We start from the raw sequence: 19,975 nt of genomic DNA, 5'->3' as shown, positions 1-19,975 counted from the left end.
ATCAATAATATAGTTTATTGTCCCAGCTACAATCGGGCGGAAGGCGGGGTACACCCTGGACAAGTCGCCACATAGGCGCCAGCGCCCCCCGCGACCCCGAAAGGGAATAAGCGGTAGAAAATGGATGGATGGATGGATGGATAGTTTATTGTTACATTCCTACTTGGGTATTTTATCAAAATAAACGTATTTAAGTGCCGCATTTGTATCCAATATAAGTTTAAAAGCCCTTGAAATTGGCAAAGTAGGGCCCTTTTAATAAAAGGATTATGTGGTCAGAGAGAGCTATATTTCATTTTCTGCTCTCCAAATTATTATTATTGGATTATACCGCGTGAAAAAACCCAACATGTTACATAAAATGAATTTTCAAATTTTGGAAATAACAGCCTCTTTTTAATTCCAATTAAGGCCTTGTCCTCATGGCTGTTTGGGTAAATAATGAGAGCATTTTACAGCAACAGTAATGTGGAAGTGTTAAAAACTTCATGAATGAAAACAAAATCAAGCGAATGAAGTAAACTGCATACCTGCTTGCCTTGAAGCGTGTACAATTTCTTGACCGCTCCGGAGTCCAGCTTGATGGCGTCGGTGATGTCGGTCAGCACCTGCTCCAAGGAGTGCGCCGTTTTTTTGTTGAGCAGCACGCGCACGGCTTTGCGAGGTTTGACGCCGCTGCGGATGACGGTGACCAGTTTGGGTTTGACAAAGTCTTTGGGCTCGCGATGCTGCGGCTGCTGCTGATGATGATGATGAAGAGGATGATGATACTCGCTCTTGGACGGGATGAGTGAGGAGAGGGAGCGCGACGTGCCCGTCTTGCTACCCACCGACCAGTTGGGGTTGACGTTCCTTGCGTAGTCCACGCGTCTGAAGGGCTCGTTGGAGGCGCACACGTAGCTTTCGCCTGGATGTAAAACACAGTTGGTGAATATTTCTTCTCCCTTTAAGTCAGGGCTGTCCAAACTTTTTCCACTGACGGCCACACAGGGAAAAATTAAAGCATGCGGGGGCCATTTTGATAGTTTTCATTTTCAAACCATAACAAAATATATGGATTTTTAAAAAAGTATTTTCTCTCGGGCACCATAAAGGGTCTCAGTTCTTAAAATGTTAAAAATAAGTAAAAGTTTTACTATTATTTTTTATTTAACGCTTACAGTAAATATCTATATCAACTTTGAAAAAAAAAAAATAAAAAAAAAATAAAGGTTTAATGGCTTTTCTGTCCAAAATATCATAGTTGTTTTTAATAGTAAAACTGAAATATGCAGTATTTAGTAATTAGAGCCCTAAAATATCAATAATGCAGGACAGCATTGATTTTAATTCAGTATTATTTATGAGTAATCACAGTGAATGACCTGCACTGGCTTCCTGTGCACTTAAGATGTGACTTTAAGGTTTTACTACTTAGGTATAAAATACTACACGGTCTAGCTCCATCCTATCTTGCCGATTGTATTGTACCATATGTCCCGGCAAGAAATCAACGTTCAAAAGACTCCAGCTTATTAGTGATTCCCAAAGCCCAATAAAAGTCTGCGGGCAATAGAGCGTTTTCCGTTCGGGCTCCAGTACTCTGGAATGCCCTCCCGGTAACAGTTCGAGATGCTACCTCAGTAGAAGCATTTAAGTCTCACCTTAAAACTCATCTGTATACTCTAGCCTTTAAATAGACCTCGTTTTTAGACCAGTTGATCTGCCGCTTCTTTTCTTTTTTCTCCTATGTCCCCCCCCTCCCTTGTGGAGGGGGTCCGGTCCGATAACCATGGATGAAGTACTGGCTGTCCAGAGTCGAGACCCAGGATGGACCGCTCGTCGGGACTGTTGCGTTAAAATGACCCGTTCTTCCTTCGGTCAACGCCCCCAGATTGTTTGATGACACATAAGCTGGTTTTAAATCAATCAGAGACAAAGGTTGCTCATTTTTCCATTTTATTACCAAAGCGCCTTGGGAGATCAATCTAGATACAACATTTCAAAGCTCGGTCCAAATTGATCTAATCCTAAAATGGCGGTTTCTCCCTCCTCACTCACTCTTACCCGCCCCTCTTCTTCTCCTCCCTACGTCGGACAGTTGAGATAACAGATAGTTATGTCTTCATTCCAACATTCCAAATTCAAGGTCTATGTAAAAAGACTCACACTTTAGCTGTTCTAAAATCTGACTAGGAAATACAAGGACAACCAAATCCAACAGCACCCAGGATGGACCGCTCGCCTGTGTATCGGTTGGGGACATCTCTACGCTGCTGATCCGCCTCCGCTTGGGATGGTTTCCTCTCGCTTCTGTCTTGGATCCGCTTTGAACTGAACTCTCGCGGCTGTGTTGGATCCACTATGGATTGAACTTTCACAGTATCATGTTAGACCCGCTCGACATCCATTGCTTTCGGTCCCCTAGAGGGGGGGGGTTGCCCACATCTGAGGTCCTCTCCAAGGTTTCTCATAGTCAGCATTGTCACTGGCGTCCCACTGGATGTGAATTCTCCCTGCCCACTGGGTGTGAGTTTTCCTTGCCCTTTTGTGGGTTCTTCCAAGGATGTCGTAGTCGTAATGGTTTGTGCAGTCCTTTGAGACATTTGTGATTTAGGGCTATATAAATAAACATTGATTGATTGAGTGAAAAGATAAATAAAATACCAGTAAATATATTTGGGATCCAAAAGGTGCCCCACTCAAAAAGTGATACATTTTTATTAGGGTTTTTTTATTTTTTTATTTTCAACATTTAAGTTACGAGATCAACTTCAGATATATCTGCGATTTTACGTTTTAACTATTATTTTGTTTGTCAAATAAAACTTTGTTTTTATATGGGAAGTGCACAATATATGCAATATTTACCACATAAAACATTTTAAAGTGAAATTTTTGCAATAATTGGAGCTTTGAAAATAATTCATTATAACATGGATTTTTTGGGTCATTATTTTTTATTTTGAACAATGGCAAAAAAATAAATAATTGATTGATTGAAACTTGTTATTAGTAGATTGCACAGTACAGTACATATTCCGTACAATTGACCACTAAATGGTAACATCCGAATAAGTTTTTCAACTTGTTTAAGTCGGGGTCCACGTAAATCAATTCATGGTAAAGATGGTTTTTACATGGTAAAATAAAGACAAAAGAAAAGAAAAAACAGCGTGCATGGCAGCTTTGTGTCAACATTGCAACTTTTTCTCGTTAGATTTCACCTCATTCCAATATTTTTAATGTCCTATTTTATTTTTGCAATAGCATTTCCAGAATGTGTGGCGGGCCGGTAAATAACAAGCTGCGGGCCGCACTTTGGAAACCCCTGCTTTAAATTCATTATGTTTTTAGCTAGGACCTCAAGTCAGAGAAGTATGGCAGATGACAAAAAATAGTTCCTCTCTAAGAGCAGCGAGTACTGCTATAGGCTCACAGTTTGTAACAAAAAACCTCAAACAGACGCAACGAATGAAAGTTCATTTGCAGTTTTAAAAATCTTTGTTTTGCTTTCCACATTTTTTACTCTTTTGCAAATGCGTCATCCTTGAAATTGCTTCAATGTTCCAGGATTGAGACCTACTAGAACTTACTTCCATAAAAACACAATAGTGCAGTGATCTCAAGACGCTATGTGCGCATGGGAGTTCAGGGACACATAAAGTTCACATTAGAAATCAAATTGTTTTTGTAATGTGAACGGCTAAAAGATTGGATTTCACCAAAAAATAAATAAGCATCATAACTTGCAGTGTTTGTGTAGCCCTGGGTGTCTGAGCCTGTTTGAGGTAGAAAAACTCACAAAAAGAGATCTGTTTATTTGTGGGACATACAAAAAAGTGCATTTACTAGGGGTGTAACGGAACGTGTATTTGTATTGAACCGTTTCCGTACGGGGGTTTCAGTTCGGTACGTAGGTGTACCAAACAAATTTCTAAGCTAAAGTCTTAACAAGCTGCTTTGCTTCTTCTGCCTCTGTGTCAGCGCCCAGCATTGTCCCACCCACACAACCATCTGATTGGTTTACATACAAAGCGATGACAGCCAATCAGCAGTGCGTACACAGAGCGCATGTAGTCAATCCTTCAGCGTCGAGCAGGTATGTGTTTAGCAAGTGAGCATAAGACAGCGTACTCTCCCCAAATTATAATAAACAACTCCCAGTCAGGGCTTCACGGTGGCAGAGGGGTTAGTGCGTCTGCCTCACAATACGAAGGTCCTGCAGTCCTGGGTTCAAATCCAGTCTCGGGATCTTTCTGTGTGGAGTTTGCATGTTCTCCCCGTGAATGCGTGGGTTCCCTCCGTGTACTCCGGCTTCCTCCCACCTCCAAAGACATGCACCTGGGGATAGGTTGACTGGCAACACTAAATTGGCCCTAGTGTGTGAATGTGAGTGTGAATGCTGTCTGTCTATCTGTGTTGGCCCTGCGATGAGGTGGCGACTGGTCCAGGGTGTACCCCGCCTTCCGCCCGATTGTAGCTGAGATAGGCGCCAGCGCCCCCCGCGACCCCAAAAGGGAATAAACAGTAAAAAATGGATGGATGGGAACTCCCAGTCAACGTTCTAGTTACACCACTATGAGTACGTTGACGTTCTACAAACAAACTGCAGCTCAGCTCGCTCGCAGTCCTGGCTTGAGGTGAAGGCTAATTAGCTTTTAGCGTAACGTTAGCTCATTTTGCTGTGTGTGTGTGTTAGGGGCAGCAAAGCCCTGTCTGTCTGTTATTTCACTTGAACTCCATGGTGTTCAGGGATGAATAGTCTCTCCTATTGCTATTGTACTATTTTTTCAGCTATAGTAACATGAATCATTAGTAATGTAGCAGCCTAGTTTTGAATGGCAGGGTCCCTGCTATCACATGTTGACAAAAATATAACACTTACATAATAAAAGTCAACTACAGGCTTCCAAAATGCTGTAATAAATTAAGCATGATGAGTTGACTTGAAACTGTTTAATGTTGCACTTTTTATATGTAGAAGAAAAGTTTTGTGATTTTATTTTATCAAAGCAACAAGTTGAGGCAGTTTAATGTGGATTAACGTGGGCAGAATTATTATAGTGTTACCAATGTTAAAAGGATAAAGCCATTGTTTACAAATTTGGTAAATAAATAACCAAAACATTTATATTTTGTTGTTTTCTTACTGTACCGAAAATGAACCGAACCGTGACCTCTAAACCGAGGTATGTACCTAACCGAAATTTTTGTGTACCGCTACACCCCTAGTATTTACCCATAGTGGACTAAATCTACCGCAAAATTTAACGACTCAGATTCGAACATGAGAATCTTTAGTCCAAGACAGCCCAAGTCAACAGAGATCCTGTACGCCCTAAATCTATTTAGCTGAAGTACAGAGACACAGTTAGGCTACCTCTATCATCTGATGCCTAATTTAGAGATTGTCCCCCAAAAAGATAACAATTAATTAATACAACCATAAATGAGGACTCAAAATCACTGGGGTTCCTACTTTTTGGGACTTAGACTAGAACAGTGTTTTTCAACCTTTTTTGAGCCAAGACACACCAACAGCAGAAATCATTAAAAAACAAAACTCAGTAGTCGATATTAACAGTAAAAAGTCGTTCTCACACTTGTTAAATATGAATTCAAACCATAACCGGACATGCATCACTATAGCTCTTGTCTCAAAGTAGGTGAACTGCCACCACCTGTCACATCACACCCTGACTTATTTTGAGTTATTCTGTGTTTTCCTGTGTGTAGTGAGTGTTTTAGTTCTTGTCTTGCGCTCCTATCTTGGGTTTTTTTCCTGTTTTGTTGGTATTTTCCTGTTGCAGTTTCATGTCTTCATTGAGCGCTATTCTCCACACCTGCTTTGTTTTCGCAATCCAGACTACCGTATTTCCTTGAATTCCCGCCAGGTATATAGTATGCGCCTGCCTAGAATTACTGCCGGGTCAAACTCGTTTCGCAAAATAATTAGCATTTGCCTAGAATTTCCACCGGGTCAAACTCGTCACGTCACGAGTGACACTTCACCTGTCATCGTTTTCTAAATGGAGGAGGCTGATTTCAATCATTTGAAAATGCATAAAGGGAAGATTAAGAGCTATTCAGTAAGATTTAAGGTCCAAGCTATTGAATATGCTAAAAAGAACAGTAAGCAGCTATGTTTTATTAATATATCGTAGCTGAGTGTGTCAAATATGAGTCATTAAATGACTCCCGCCTCCTGGTGGTAGAGGGCGCTAGTGATCCTTCTTGCGACTACTCGGCTGCAGAAGAAGTGACAACAAGCAGCAAGAGTGAGCTGCGATTGTTTATTTTTCCCTCTCGCTTGCACTTTTAACATGGAGGATTACATATCTAAAATAAAACAGTTTTCTAAACTGGACTTTCAATCGAAGCAGGAGGTAAAAAAGGAAGATCTCCATCGAGTCAGAGACTTTTAAAACTGAAGAAAGATAAGGAAGACTTCTATAAACAAGTTATCGATGCTTTTGATCAGAAGGAGCTGCGCATGGACTTCATTTATAAGCAAAGGTAAGACCATAATAAACTTTTTTTTATTAAATGTGCTTTTAATGATGGTATCCTTACATCACACTCAAATTTATAAGCGCAGGCCTAAATTTAACGCATGCCTTTGGTAAGCGCCGGAGTGAGAAGAAGTTTTAAAATAATTAGCGCATACTTGCCTTTACCGCGTGCCTTTGGTAAACGCCGGAGTGAGAAGAGGTTTTAAATTAATTAGCGCCCTGGCGGCAATTCAAGGAAATACGGTATTTTGAGTTTTTTCCTGTGTGTAGTGAGTGTTTTAGTTTTAGTCTTGCGCTCCTATCTTGGTGTTTTTTCCTGTTTTGTTGGTATTTTCCTGTTGCAGTTTTCTGTCTTCATTGAGCGCCATTCTCCACACCTGCTTTGTTTTTGCAATCCAGACTCTTTAAGTTGTGCGGACATTGTTGATTGCCATGTTATGTACGGATGTGCTTTGTGGACGCCGTCTGCTCCACACGCTGTAAGTCTTTGCTGTTGTCCAGCATTTTGTGTTTTGTTTACTCTCCAGTCAGTTCAGTTCTAGTTTCGTTCTGCAAAGCCAAGCCTAAGGTTCAATGCCTTTTCTTAGCGGCACTCGCCTTTTGTCTATTTTTGGTTTAAGTACCTGCACGGTGGCAGAGGGGTTAGTGCGTCTGCCTCTCAATACGAAGGTCCTGCAGTCCTGGGTTCAAATCCAGGCTCGGGATCTTTCTGTGTGGAGTTTGCATGTTCTCCCCGTGAATGTGTGGGTTCCCTCCGGGTACTCCGGCTTCCTCCCACCTCCAAAGACATGCACCTGGGAATAGGTTGATTGGCAACACTAAATTGGCCCTAGTGTGTGAATGTGAGTGTGAATGCTGTCTGTCTATCTGTGTTGGCCCTGCGATGAGGTGGCGACTTGTCCAGGGTGTACCCCGCCTTCCGCCCGATTGTAGCTGAGATAGGCGCCAGCGCCCCCCGCCACCCCAAAAGGGAATAAGCTGTAAGTCTTTGCTGTTGTCCAGCATTTTGTGTTTTGTTTACTCTCCAGTCAGTTCAGTTCTAGTTTCGTTCTGCAAAGCCAAGCCTAAGGTTCAATGCCTTTTCTTAGCGGCACTCGCCTTCTGTCTATTTTTGGTTTAAGTACCTGCACGCTGCTTCCCATTGTCGTCTGCATATTGTGATCATGACGCGACATGTTCCCGACATCTACAAAAGCAATTAGCTACCTGCTGTCACCTGCTGATATGGAAGAGTATAACATGGTTACACTGCCGAGTTCTAGACAGTACAGACACTCAACAACGGCACATTACTTACGGATTATAATTACTTGTGTGCAAAAAATATTTTTAACCCAATTAGGTGAAATTACATAATCTCCCACGGCACACCAGACTGTATTTTACGGCACACTGGACTAGACATCCCTTTCTGGTTAATAATTTTTTATCGGTAGTTGAGCTTTGGAACACATGTAAGATTAAGATTAGTTTATTTCAAAGGGGGCAGGGAAATTTCATAAAAAAACATGGTTAAAAATCCCCAGAATTAGCCTGAAGGCTAGTTTTCATCTGTAGTCCCCTGGAGGTTCAAGAATGTTGGAAAAACCATTTCAGGTGACTACCTCTTGAAGCTCATGGAGAGAATACCAAGAGTGTGCAAAGCAGTCATCAGAGCAAAGGGTGGCTATTTTGAAGAAACTAGAATCCAAACATGTTTTTGGTTATTTCTCCTTTTTTTGTTAAGTACATAAAACTCCACATGTTAATTTATAGCTGTGATGCCTTCAGGGACAATCTACAATGTAAATACTCTATAATGAAAATAAAGTACACAATGAAATGAAGGTGTGTCCAAACTTTTGGCCAGTACTGTATACGCCATAGTGTCACATACCCATCCATCCATCCATTTTCTACTGTTTGTCCCGTTCGGGGTCGGACGGAGGTATGTTTTACAGGAAGTGAACCCGCATGACGTCACGTAAACCGGAAGTAACAACTAAGTGATCACCCAATTTGCATTTAATAAAAAACATTTACGAGTTAAAATTGAAGAAGGTAAACATATTTAAACACACAAATAACAAGAAGGCTCTTATTTCATGTTTCCACTGCAAAGTATATTTTGCATCTATTTACTTTAGTTGTTACAAAAAAATACAACTTGGTTAAAATACTTTATTTTGTGTACTTTTTTGAGCACATTTAACAAGGCCGCAATTAGGTTGTGTATATTTGAGGGATCCCCAGCCCCTCCTTAACAGAGACAGAACATATTTTATTGCTTTTGGTTGTGATTTTTTTTCAAGTGCAACATGTAGCTAACAGAGTACATTTTATCTTTATTATTTGTTTGTTTCATTTGACTTGGATATTTAAAATTTTACATTCCAATCACAATGTTAGCAAATGCTACTAATACAAGTTTATTGCATTTTAAAGGCTATACTTGCATTATCATTATGTATTATCAATACATCAATTGATAATGTGGGTTAAAATAATGACTATAACAATCTACAGGGTTAATATAGCTGTCTTCTCTTTCGTCCCCTCCATTTTCCTGATTTCTTTTGTATCTCTAGTTATCATTACATACAGTATATATTAGGGATGCACCGATTAATCGGTAACCGAATATATTCGGCCGAATATGGCAAAAAAAGCCACATTCGGCCTTCGGTGGAATGAGTTAAAAACAAGGCCGAATAGTGGCGTGTGACGCAATTTTTTGACGCGGTGACGTTGGGATATGTTGTGTACCTGTATAAGTGTATGAGGTTACAAGCACACACTTATTGAGATTTAGTGGGGCCTTCTGTTTACATTATTAGCCTGTTGTGTAGGCTACCTGTATAAGTGTATGAGGTTACAAGCACACACTTATTGAGATTTACTTGAGCCTTCTGTTTACATTATTAGCATATCTACTGTGGCTAAGCAGACTTTTGCCAAAAGGACAATAATTCATTTGTTGTGGGTTTATCCACTTTAATGCACTTTTTTTTTTTTTTGGAATGCATGTTTTGTTTGAAGGCCTAATATAAATGAAAAACTTTGTGCTTTTTTTGAAAAGCAAAGGCTACTGGAATATTACAAAAATGTCAAAATTCAATAAAAAAAATTACTTTATTTGAAAAACATGTCTAAATATTTATTCTAGGCTATTTATGCAATATTAAAAAAATTGTGAAAAACTGCATTCATTATTCGGTATTCGGCCAAGCGTTTAAAATTTATTCGGCTTCGGCCACAAATTTTCATTTCGGTGCATCCCTAGTATATATATTTAGCATTTGAACAACTGTATAGTTGATAATAGAGGTAAATTATTGGTATTATTCATTACAAATAGCGCTACTTCTATTGGTATTTGTATTGCTCCATTTGTAGTGGAATAATGCTCATTGTCATTAATGTATAATTTATTTCACTAACTAGTTTTTTGCTATCACTTGTACCATCATATTTGTACATGTCATATTTGCTGATGTTGCTCTATTGTTGTTGTTGTGTTTGCTGTTGTTTTTGTCTCGCTGTCTTATCCTATTTACCATGAATTGATTAACGTGGACCCCAACTTAAACAAATTGGAAAACTTATTGGGGTGTTACCATTTAGTGGTCAATTGTAAGGAATATGTACTGTACTGTGCAATTTACTAATAAAAGCCTCAATCAATCAATCAATCCCCTTCGTGTCCCCTCTCTCTTCCTTTTTTCTCTCTTTTTAAGCCCTACTGCTCCGGTTCGGCTGCACCGAATGATAATATAAATACATTTAATAAAGTCAAATACAAATAAGGCAGCAAGAGAAGTATCCCCCACTTCTCTTTTGTAAAGTCACTTTTTACAGCCGATACGGGCATCTACATCAACTATATGATTTGCCTGAGAAGCTGGACAGGACAAAAATAAATAATACAAAAAAATTAAAATAAAGAAAACACAATGAGAAAAAAAATACAAAAAATAAAATACAAATAACATTGACAATAAAACTGTTTTTTGGCAATCAATCAATCAATGTTAAGTTAAAAGTTAAAGTAGCAATGATTGTCACACACACACTAGGTGTGACGAAATTATTCTCTGCATTTGACCCATCACCCTTGATCACCCCCTGGGAGGTGAGGGGAGCAGTGAGCAGCAGCGATGCCGCGCCCGGGAATCATTTTTGGTGATTTAACCCCCAATTCCAACCCTTAATGCTACATAATAGTGAGAGTCCAGTCCATAGTGGATCTAACATAATAGTGAGAGTCCAGTCCATAGTGGATCTAACATAATTGTGAGCGTCCAGTCCATAGTGGATCTAATATTGAGAGTCCAGTCCATAGTGGATCGAACATAATAGTGTGAGAGTCCAGTCCATAGTGGATCTAAAATAATAGCATGAGTCCAGTCCATATTAGATCTAACATAATAGTGAGAGTCCAGTCCATAGTGGATCTAACATAATAGTGTGAGAGTCCAGTCCATAGTGAATCTAACATAGCATTGTGAGAGTCCAGTCCATAGTGGATCTAACATAATAGTGAGAGTCCAGTCCATAGTGGATCTAACATAATAGTGTGAGAGTCCAGTCCATAGTGGATCTAACATAATAGTGTGAGAGTCCAGTCCATAGTGGCTCTACCATAATAGTGTGAGTCCAGTCCATAGTGGATCCAACATAATAGTGAAAGTCCAGTCCATAGTGGATCCAACATAATAGTGAAAGTCCAGTCCATAGTGGATCTGACATAATAGTGAGAGTCCAGTCCATAGTGGATCTGACATAATAGTGGGAGTCCAGTCCATAGTGGATCTAACATAATAGTGAGAGTCCAGTCCATAGTGGATCCAACATAATAGTGAGAGTCCAGTCCATAGTGGATCCAACATAATAGTGAGAGTCCAGTCCATAGTGGATCCAACACAATAGTGAGAGTCCAGTCCATAGTGGATCCAACATAATAGTGAGAGTCCAGTCCATAGTGGATCCAACATAATAGTGTGAGAGTCCAGTCCATAGTGGATCCAACATAATAGTGAGACTCAAGTCCATTGTGGCTCTACCATAATAGTGTGAGTCCAGTCCATAGTGGATCAAACATAATAGTGAAAGTCCAATCCATAGTGGATCTGACATAATAGTGAGAGTCCAGTCCATAGTGGATCTGACATACTAGTGAGAGTCCAGTCCATAGTGGATCCAACATAATAGTGAGAGTCCAGTCCATAGTGGATCCAACATAAGAGTGAGAGTCCAGTCCATAGTGGATCTAACATAATAGTGTGAGAGTCCAGTCCGTAGTGGATCTAACATAATAGTGTGAGAGTCCAGTCCATAGTGGATCTAACATAATAGTGTGAGAGTCCAGTCCATAGTGGATCCAACATAATAGTGAGAGTCCAGTCCATAGTGGATCCAACATAATAGTGAGAGTCCAGTCCATAGTGGGGCCAGCAGGAGACCATCCCGAGCGGAGACGGGTCAGCAGCACAGAGATGTCCCCAACCGATGCACATGTGAGCGGTCCACCCCGGGTCCCGACTCTGGACAGCCAGCACTTCATCCACGGCCAATAATTTGTCGGTCAATATATTGTCAAACAAAATGTGTATTCGGCACAAGCCTAGCATTGCGAGAGGTGCTCTCAATTTGTATCAGGAGGTCACCTAAGCACTGAAACAAGAGACAGAACGGGCCTTGGTGACATTGTCCTCCGCCTGCACCGCTGCATGAGCTGCTGCTGCATTGGCATTTGTCCAAAGCAAAGCATTTGGAATTTATCTGCCAACATTCCAATCGAGGAGTGAACAACACGTAAATGTTTCCTCCCCTCGGAGCAAAGAAGGCTGGCCAACCTCGGCCAGCGCTGATCAGGTGACGTGCATGTGAATAGCTCTTTAAAGGCAGTACAATCCTTAAAAGGGGAACATTATCAGCAGACCTATGTAAGCGTCAATATATACCTTGATGGTGCAGAAAAAAGACCATCTATTTTTTTTACCGATTTCCAAACTCTAAATGGGTGAATTTTGGCGAATTAAACGCCTTTCTGTTTATCGCGCTGGAGGCGATGACGTCAGAATGTGACGTCGCCGAGGTAACACAGCCGCCATTTTCATTTTCAACACATTACAAACACCGGGTCTCAGCTCTGTTATTTTCCGTTTTTTCGACTATTTTTTGGAACCTTGGAGACATCATGCCTCGACGGTGTGTTGTCGGAGGGTGTAACAACACTAACAGGGAGGGATTCAAGTTGCACCACTGGCCCCAAGATGCCAAAGTGTCTGCCGCCAGACCCCCGTTAAATGTGCCAGAGTGTCTCCACATTTGACCGGCGATGCTAAGGCAGACATGGCACAGAGATGTATGGATAACCTGCAGATGCATTTGCAACGATAGTCAACGAAATCAAAAAGATGAGTTTTGTTGATGTTGACTACCAGCTAATCGATGCTAACATGCTATGCTAAACGATGCTAACATGCTATTTACCGGCGGTGCTAAAGCAGACATGGCACAGAGATGTATGGATAACCTGTAGATGCATTTGCAACTATATTATGTTTCCTTCCACCCACATTTAATGCGAAACAAACACTTACCAATCGACAGATTTAAGTTGCTTCCGTGTCAAAAGATGCGAAAGTCCTGATCGTTTGGTCCGCACATTTTACCGGCGATGCTAACGCAGCTATTCGGCCATGCTATGGCTATGAATAGCGTCAATAGCTATTCGCTCAATAGCTTCAAATTTTTCTTCAATACTGTCATACTCCAACCATCTGTTTCAATACATGCGTAATCTGTTGAATCGCTTAAATCGCTGAAATCCGAGTTTGAATCCGAGCTAATGTCGCTATATCTTGCTGTGCTATTCCCATTGTTTGTTTACATTGGCAGCACTGTGTGACGTCACAGGGAAATGGCCAGTGTCTTCGCAGAGAGCCGAAAATAAGGCACTTTAAAGCTTTATTTAGGGATATTCCGAGACCGGTAACATTTTGAAAAAAACTTCAAAAAATACAACAAGCCACTGGGAACTGATTTTTATTGTTTTTAACCCTTTTGAAATTGTGATATTGTTCCCCTTCAAAGCCAGGCGGACTACATGAAATCCAGTGCATGACATTTTCTGATGTGTGTCGAAAGGAACCAACAGAGCCCTGAGGTCCCTTGATACTTGCTTTTATTAAGCTGGCTAATTAAATAGCTAGGCCACAGAAGGAGGCAGGGGACTATAATAATTGGGACTGTCACTGAACTGTTTGGGAGGCTGATTGTAGGACCATTACCATCCCAGTCTATTGTGACGCTCACTCCCTGGTGGTAATGGGATCACAGGTGCGGCAAGACCCACGCTCCCCGTGTGGCCAGCAGATGTGGTCAAAACCAGCTCAGTTGACAGGAACCACAAAAGAGTCTCAATGTAAACAAAGAAATGAGACAACAAATACTATTGAAGGGCGTCCAGGGCCTCCAATGGGTCTTTTTACTAGGGGCGCACAAAAAATCGCGATTCTTATTCATCTTGATTCTAATTAGATTTGTTTTTTTGTTCTTTTTTTTAAATAAAAACATTTGCTGAAGGATATACCTCACTATTTGGACAGCGATTCAATTTTGTTGTAAGAATGTAATCCACAAACGTTTTTAAACCTTTTACTTAACTGCATGTCATTAATTTGCTCAAAAGTTGATAACTGTTAGTAGGGCTGGGAGATATATCGAATACACTTGATACAAACCCCGTTTCCATATGAGTTGGGAAATTGTGTTAGATGTAAATATAAACAGAATATAATGATTTGCAAATCCTTTTCAACCCATATTCAGTTGAATATGCTACAAAGACAACATATTTGACGTTCAAACTCGTAAACTTTATTTTTTGTGCAAATAATCATTAACTTTAGAATTTGATGCCAGCAACACGTGACATAGTTGTTGGGAAAGGTGGAAATAAACACTGATAAAGTTGGGAAATTCTCATCAAACACTTATATGGAACATCCCACAGGTGTGCAGGCTAATTGGGAACAGGTGGGTCCCATGATTGGCTATAAAAGCAGCTTCCATGAAATGCTAAGTAATTCACAATCAAAGATGGGGTGACGGTCACCAATTTGTAAGCAAATTCTCGAACGGTTTTAGAACAACATTTCTCAACAAGCTGTTTCAAGGAATTTAGGGATTTTACCATCTACGGTCTGTATAATCATCAAAAGGTTCAGAGAATCTGGAGAAATCACTGCACGTAAGCAATGATATTATGGACCGTTGATCCCTCAGGCGCTACTGAATCAAAAACAGACATCAGTGTGTAAAGGATATCACCACATGGGCTCAGGAACACTTCAGAAAACCACTGTCAGTAACTACAGTTGGTTGCTACATCTGTAAGTGCAAGTTAAAACTCTACTATGCAAAGCAGAACCCATTCATCAACAACACCAAGGAACGCCGCTGGCTTCTCTGGGCCGAGCTCATTTAAGATGGACTGATGCAAAGTGGAAAAGTGTTCTGTGGTCTGACGAGTCCACATTTCAAATTATATTTGGAAACTGTGGACGTGGTGTCCTCCGGAACAATGAGGAAAATAACCATCCAGATTGTTATAGGCGCAAAGTTGATGGTATGGGGGTGCATTAGTGCCAAGGCATGGGTAACTTAAACATCTGTGAAGTCACCATTAATGCTGAATGGTCCATACAGGTTTTGGAACAACATATGTTGTCATCCAAGCAACGTTACCATGGACGCCCCTGCTTATTTCAGCAAGACAATGCCAAGCCACGTCTTACAACAGTGTGGCTTCGTAGTAAAAGAGTGCAGGTACTTTCCTGGCCCCCCTGCAGTCCAGACCTGTCTCCCATGGAAAATGTGTGGCGCATTATGAAGCGTAAAATACGACAGCGGAGACCCCGGACTGTAAAACGATAGAAGCTCTACATAAAACAAGAATGGGAAATAATTTCACTTTCAAAGTTTCAACAATTAGTTTCCTCAGTTCCCAAACGTTTATTGAGTGTTAAAAGAAAAGGTGATGTAACACAGTGTGAACATGCCCTTTCCCAACTACTTTGGCACGTGTTGCAGCCATGAAATTTCTAAGTTAATTATTATTTATCTATAGTGCATTCAATTGAATATGGGTTGAAAAGGATTTGCAAATCATTGTATTCCGTTTATATTTACATCTAACACAATTTCCCAACTCAAATGGAATAGGGGTTTGTATGTTGACATCATTTTATCGCCCATCCCTAGTTTGTCTTCATTACATTTTATTGACAAACATTCACATCAGACATGAAGTCCTCCAGGAAATGACTACCTGAACTAATGAAGTCACAAAAACAGCCGAGTCATGCGGATTCACTTTATGTGAAGAAACTCATCTGGACAAAGCTCCCTGTCTACTGACGGTTTTGGTTCGTAGTATTATAATAGTGCTTCACATAGCTGGCGTCCATGCATATCTAACACAGCCATACTTCATAGTGCATCTTCAACCTTTCTTCTGCGTTCTGTTCCCCCACAAGTGCATGCAGCTCCACAGCTTTCCCACACAAAAGAGCGACGGCAGGCCTCCAGCGAACTTGCTGAGCAGTGCTAAAAAATGTTCCCCCTACGGCGTGCGTTGGATGGCTGAGTGAAAGAGGACAAGAGGTAAGTCGTAGGCTTGTGAGGACAGCATTGTGATGTCTTGAAATCCCCTTTTAATGACGCTTTGAGGAAGCTAAATATTACTCTAAATCAGGGATCACCAACCTTTTTGAAACCAAGAGCTACTTCTTGGGTACTGATTAATGCCAAGGGCTACCAGTTTGATACACACTTAAATAAATTGCCAGAAATAAACAATTTGCTCCATTTACCTTTAACTCTACGATATTAATTAATAATATTTATCTTTGTGGAAACACTGATCATCTTAATGATTTCTCACAATTAATATATATAGAAACAGATAAAAAATTTAAAAAAAAAGGTATTTCTGTCTGTCATTCCGTCTTACGTTTTTTTTCCTTCTACGGAAGGTTTTTTGTAGAGAATAAATGATGAAAAAAACACTTAATTGAACGGTTTAAAAGGGGAGAAAACAGGAAAAAATGAAAATTAAATTTTGAAACATAGTTTATCTTCAATTTCGACTCTTTAAAATTCAAAATTCAACCGAAAACAAGAAGAGAAAAACTAGATAATTCGAATCTTTTTGGAAAAATTAAAAAAATAATTTATGGAACATCATTAGTCATTTTTCCTGATTAAGATTAATTTTAGAATTTTGATGACATGTTTTGAATAGGTTAAAATCCAATCTGCACTTTGTTAGAATATATAACAAATTGGACCAAGCTATATTTCTAACAAAGACAAATCATTATTTCTTCTAGATTTTCTAGAACAAACATTTTAAAAGAAATTCAAACGACTTTGAAATAAGATTTGAATTTGATTCTAGAGATTTTCTAGATTTGCCAGAATTTTTTTGAATTATAATCATAAGTTTGAAAAAATATTTCACAAATATTCTTCGTCGAAAAAACAGAAGCTAATATGAAGAATTAAATTAAAATGTATTTATTATTCTTTACAATAAAAAAAATAAATTTACTTGAACATTGATTTAAATTGTCAGGAAAGAAGGGGAAGGAATTTAAAAGGTAAAAAGGTATATGTGTTTAAAAATCCTAAAATCATTTTTAAGGTTGTAATTTTCTCTAAAATTGTCTTTCTGAAAGTTATAAGAAGCAAAGTAAAAAAAATAAATGTATTTAAACAAGTGAAGACCAAGTCTTTAAAATATTTTCTTGGATTTTCCAATTCTATTTGAGTTTTGTCTCTCTTAGAATTAAAAATGTCAAGCAAAGCGAGACCAGCTTGCTAGTAAATAAATACTATTTAAAAAATAGAGGCAGCTCACTGGTAAGTGCTGCTATTTGAGCTATTTTTAGAACAGGCCAGCGGGCGACTCATCTGGTCCTTACGGGCGACCTGGTGCCCGCGGGCACAGCGTTGGTGACCCCTGCACTAAATGCTGTTCAGCATGCAGATTAGTTCCTTGTGCAACTTCCCTGCAATGAGGTAATAACTTTTTATAGCCAATACAAATGAGATTGCTCATTATGGTCCCTCCAATGGCCGTTAAACCTCCCTCTCAGAACTAACAACAAAATAACATGGATTGAATCGTTTTCATCGCATCTCTTCATTTACTTTTATTTTAAAACACCCTTTTTTGTTTCTGACCTTTTATTGGCGGCGCGGGTATTTGGCATTTTGACATGGATTGGTATCAATTTAGTAGCAACATAATATTTTATGCAGCGTTAATTTTGTGGTTAGTTCAGCACTTGGGCTGTACGGTACATCGGTACTAATATAGTACCGCGATACTAGGGGTGTAACGGTTTGGTTTGGTACGTACCTCGGTTTAGAGGTCACGGTTCGGTTCATTTTCGGTACAGTAAGAAAACTAAATATATATTTTTGGTTATTTACCAAATTTGTAAACAAAGGCACCAGCACCCCCCGCGACCCCAAAGGGAAAAATAAGCGGTAGAAAATGGATGGATGGATGGCATGACATATATATATATATACACACACAGGGTCCATTGCCAACATATATAAAATAAACACTAAATAAGATAAGGCTCGGAATGGTTTCTTATCAAAATTGTTCTACATATAAAGTGCTTTTTTGGATTGACTGAGACTTTAATTAGTAGATTGCACAGTACAGTACGTATTCCGTAAAATTGACCACTGAAACCAAACACCCCAATAGGTTTTTCAACTTGTTTAAGTCGGGGTCCACGTTTATCAAGCCTGGCTAACTTAGCAGTAAGAGGATATATGGGCTCTTTGTTCTTCCACCATAGAAGTGGGTCAAAATCTAGTTTTTAATGCAATACAGCAACCCCCTGCAACCCTGAACGGGACAAGCGGTAGAAAATTGATGGATGGATTGTCTTAAATCTGCTGCTATAAAAACATTTGTTATTGCTTCAGCCCTGCCTGTTTGACGTGTTGGCAGAAGCGTACCCTACTGCTGCTGAACAATGTCGGCAAACCTCCGTCCTCCATTGTTGTATCGCACCGCGCAGCCAAAGTGTTCCCAAACGGGAGATGTTGATGAGGCAGGAGGGTCTTCCAGCTCTGGCTTTTGCATGGTGTCCTAACCCGGTCGCTTCTAGCCTACCGTGTGTTGTGCCTCGCTCTGCATTGTTTACACAACCTGCGGTGCGCTACCTAATATGTCCGTGTGGAAACTCGTTTGGTACACCTCCGAACCGAACCGGTTCAATACAAATACACTTAGCGTTACACCCCTACGCGATACTAATGAATCATATGTCACGTCATGACATTTGTGGGTTTACGAGCAGAGGAGCATGTTCGGCAGCGCGCACACACAGAGAGTACTTACAAGCAGACACAGTGTGTAGACAGAAAAGGGAGAACGGACTTATTTTGGCTTAAAAACTAAAGATAATGGGGAAGTTACAACACTAAAACACCCTCAGGAAGAGGTGCTTTAAGACATGGCAAGCTAGCTAGCAGCTAGTGTTTTAGCTGCTTCTAAATCACTAATCCTTGCCTCCATGGCGACAAATAAGGTATGTTTTGTACAAGTATCATTATCACTGCAGGACATGGAATAGCTGAACATGCTTCTCTACACACCGTAGCTCACCGGCGTCACAATGTAAACAAATGTCATGGGTGGATCTACACCTGACATCCACTGTAATGATACCAAGTACAGGAGTGTATCTAGTCAATAATACCGTGATTACGTCAACCTTTTTAAGCATCACTAAATCATTTTTCTTTCAAAAATGTATATTATGTTTTTAAACTCAGTAAATAAGTTCCTGGACACATGGGGACTTTGAATATGACCAATGTATGATCTTCGTAACTGCTTGGTATCGGATTGATTCCCAAATTTGTGGTATCATCCAAAACTAATGTAAAGTATCAAAGAAGAGAAGAATAAGTGATTATTACATTTTAACAGAAGTGTAGATAGAACATGTTGAAACTGAAAATAAGAAGATATTAATAGTAAATGAACAAGTACATTTATTTTTTACAGCTTGTCCCTCATAATGTTCACAAAATAATAGGCAGATAAATGACACAATGTTACTGCAAACGTCAGCAGACTACTAAAAGACAAGTTGTTCACATTTTATTTAAGGACTGAATTGCAATAATAAACATATATTCAATGTACTGTAAGATTTGTTAAAATAAAGCCATTTTGTGTGGCACCTTTTAATTAAAAAAGTATTAAAAAGTACTGAAAAGTATCGAAATACATTTTGTTACCGGTACCGAAAAATTGGTATCGGGACAACATTAGCACCATAAAACATTAGGGGATTTTAAAAATAACTTGAGCATCAATATTTGCATTTCCAAATATGGGAATTTTCCTGGGAAAATTGGTAAAAATATGAGATTTCTGTACAACTAAGTTTTAC

The 19,975-nt window shown here is 39.6% G+C and overlaps 1 protein-coding gene across 5 annotated transcripts in view; it reads right to left on the bottom strand.

The window, feature by feature from the left end:
• Positions 1–19,975, bottom strand: part of dclk2a (doublecortin-like kinase 2a) — a 126,808-nt gene that overhangs the window by 98,205 nt on the left and 8,628 nt on the right. For all 5 annotated transcript variants that reach the window (XM_061881224.1, XM_061881226.1, XM_061881228.1 and 2 more), the window contains exon 2: positions 531–907. In XM_061881224.1, coding sequence (XP_061737208.1) covers positions 531–907 — 377 coding nt within the window. The remainder of the gene's footprint in view (positions 1–530; positions 908–19,975) is intronic.

This window comes from Nerophis ophidion, linkage group LG20, assembly GCF_033978795.1.
Source record: "Nerophis ophidion isolate RoL-2023_Sa linkage group LG20, RoL_Noph_v1.0, whole genome shotgun sequence".
Taxonomy (NCBI): Eukaryota; Metazoa; Chordata; class Actinopteri; order Syngnathiformes; family Syngnathidae; genus Nerophis; species Nerophis ophidion.
This window is presented reverse-complemented; position numbering and strand designations above follow the sequence as displayed.